Raw genomic sequence first — 2608 nt, 5'->3', positions numbered from 1 at the left:
TCTATTCTGAGTCAAAGCAAATTCACATTTTTGCGATCATTATCCTCAAATTTAAAATCCATATGAGACTTGGATTATGGGAATTTACCATTTAAGACATTAATTGTCTTCATGAGAGGAACACATACAAAAGCAGGCATTGAACTCTAACAGAAGGGGAGACACGTATGAAGTCCAGGTACTGCACTGACTTGGGAAAGGCCAAAAGAATAGCTATTGGCAACATCTGAGGTTGGCTTCTTTTGGCTCCATTTCCCCACAATATTGTTCAGATGGCTGGAAGTTTTCATCCCACTCATCTCATTCTACACCTGCCTTCTATTCCCCCTCCAATATGCCTGATGCCATGGATATCTCAATCCCATGCATCTGATTAAGCCTGACTCAGTTTCCTCCAATATGTTCAGTGAAATGGAGGTATATCCCATCCACCTATTTTAAGCCTGGCATCCTGCATGGGCAGTATATATTGCTCAAGTGTGGGAATGCTCATCTCCCATCATTTCTCTGTTCTTTTATGGTAACCCCCATAATTATCTCAAGTGTCATGATAAATACAATGTTGGATTTGGCCTTGACATTTGCTACCAATTATATTAGATTCTTTAATTTCTTATAATGGCATGAGGATAATTAGGCAGATAATGCAACAAGTGATGAAACAAAGTTAAAAAATTATTTTCTAAATTAATATCAAAACTGTCTTCTCAATTTATCCTCCACAGCGGGGACTGTGGTAATATTAAGTTTTAGAGAATGTTTCAATTTTTGTTTTTATTATATGTTTTATGTGTAACAACTATGATTCTGTATTCCCTTAGACATGTTTTTGAGAATGCTCATTGTTTGATTTGATTATTGACAATACTATTTTAAAGTTGTGTTAAGCTCAATTTTGTAGGAAATTTTCCTGGCTGATTACTAGCATCCACACATCAACACCTGAAAAGACTTCCATTCCACAACTACACCCAGAGGACATCCCAAGAATCATCTGAGAGAGGACTTCCAAAGACTTGAATGGACATTTTCCTGTTTTTCTTTTCCACATTGTATACACTGTTTGTAATGTCCACTTACTAAAGGGGAGTGCCCCCTTTAGATTTTCTGCTTGTGATGTCCACCTGCTAATAGGGGAATGCCCCCTTTAGCCTTTGTCAATGTGTTGCTCGATTTCTTTTTCTCTCTTTTAATTCCCTTTACTTAGTTAGTCATAAGCATTTGTAATGTTATTGCTTCATGTGAGAAAACCATGTTTCTTCACCTGAAACACAGGGGGGACTGTGAGAGTTGGAATAACATCCCCTGCTGGGAGGAACATTTTGTGAGCTCTGGCCTGAGAATAAGCCATGTGGCCTTGGAGTCAGGAAGTGATGTTTGCTCCTGGATACTGTTGATTAAAGCTACCAGTCAATTAGCTTGGAACTGTGTGTGTGGATGGCCCTGTTTCCATTTTTGTGGAAGGCTTCTGGGATGAAGGGGCGAGGGCCTCTTTTGCTGGGACCTCATGTGGAGTGGAGCAGAGATGCTGGCTCCCTTAGATAGATAGATGAAGGCATCTTGGCCTCTTTCTCACCAAATTCTTATGCTCCTTAATAAATGCTTAAAAATCTAAACTCTTGCTAAAGCTTCTAATTTATTGGCAACCACTTGTTAGATTTTTAGATAGTCTAGCTAGAATTTTAGCCACCTCAGATATAGCAACTATTCATGGGATAATAATAGCACCTACTTCACAGCATTGTTGTGAGGATCAAATCAGATAACATATGTAAAGCACTTTATAAACTTCCCAGGTACAGCCATGAACCAGATCAAAATATAATTGGGAAAATGTTTAACAAAAGAAATGAAAATATTATACAACACAAATAATGTTATTGTGTGATTTAAAAAGTCAATATGTAGCCTGCAGGAATATGTTTAAATTTAATACCACTGCCTTAAAAACTATATAAATGGGAGAGTGGTGAGTGGCTGGCTGCTGGGTCTTGCATACATGAGCTGCTGGCTTCCCCCATGGCGGCCGAGGTGTCTTTGCATTCGCCCACAGTGCAATATTTGGCCACGATCTTTGTCAACCGCATTCCCTGGATGGTGGCTGCTAATGAGATCAAAGAACACTTCAGTCAATTTGGCACTGTAAGAAGATGTTTCCTACCATTTGAAAAAGAAACAGGCTTTCATAAAGGTTTTTGTTGGGTTGGATTTTCTTCAGAAGAACTTCAAAGGGCATTACATCAAGAAAGTCATGTCATTGATGGAGTCAAAGTCTATATTGACTGCCAAAAACACAGACGTCAAAATATGAGGGAGAAGAACAATCTGAATTAGTATAAATGTATTGATAAATTGTGAAATAAAAACATTATGCTATGGAAAAACTATATAAATGCTAGTTATTATTAATATAGGTTCTTCCTAAAGGACAGATTTGACCATGTCACACCCCTCCCACACAAAGTAAACTTCAGTGACTCCCTATTACCACCAGGATTAAATATAAAAGCCTCCATTTGTCTTTTAAAGACTTTTATAAACTAGCCCCCTCCTACTTTTTCAGATTTCTCATACTTTACTTACTCTCTTTGTATTTTATGTTGTAGTA

The 2608-nt window shown here is 37.8% G+C and overlaps 1 protein-coding gene across 1 annotated transcript; it reads left to right on the top strand.

Moving 5' to 3' along the window:
- Nucleotides 1–2019: 2019 nt before the first annotated feature.
- LOC122753147 (SRA stem-loop-interacting RNA-binding protein, mitochondrial-like) lies at nt 2020–2334 on the top strand. The gene has a single exon (XM_044000296.1). The coding sequence runs from the start codon at nt 2020–2022 to the stop codon at nt 2332–2334; it is 315 nt and encodes a 104-aa protein (XP_043856231.1).
- The last annotated feature ends 274 nt before the right edge of the window (nt 2335–2608 follow it).

This window comes from Dromiciops gliroides, chromosome 1, assembly GCF_019393635.1.
Source record: "Dromiciops gliroides isolate mDroGli1 chromosome 1, mDroGli1.pri, whole genome shotgun sequence".
NCBI lineage: Eukaryota > Metazoa > Chordata > Mammalia > Microbiotheria > Microbiotheriidae > Dromiciops > Dromiciops gliroides.
This window is presented reverse-complemented; position numbering and strand designations above follow the sequence as displayed.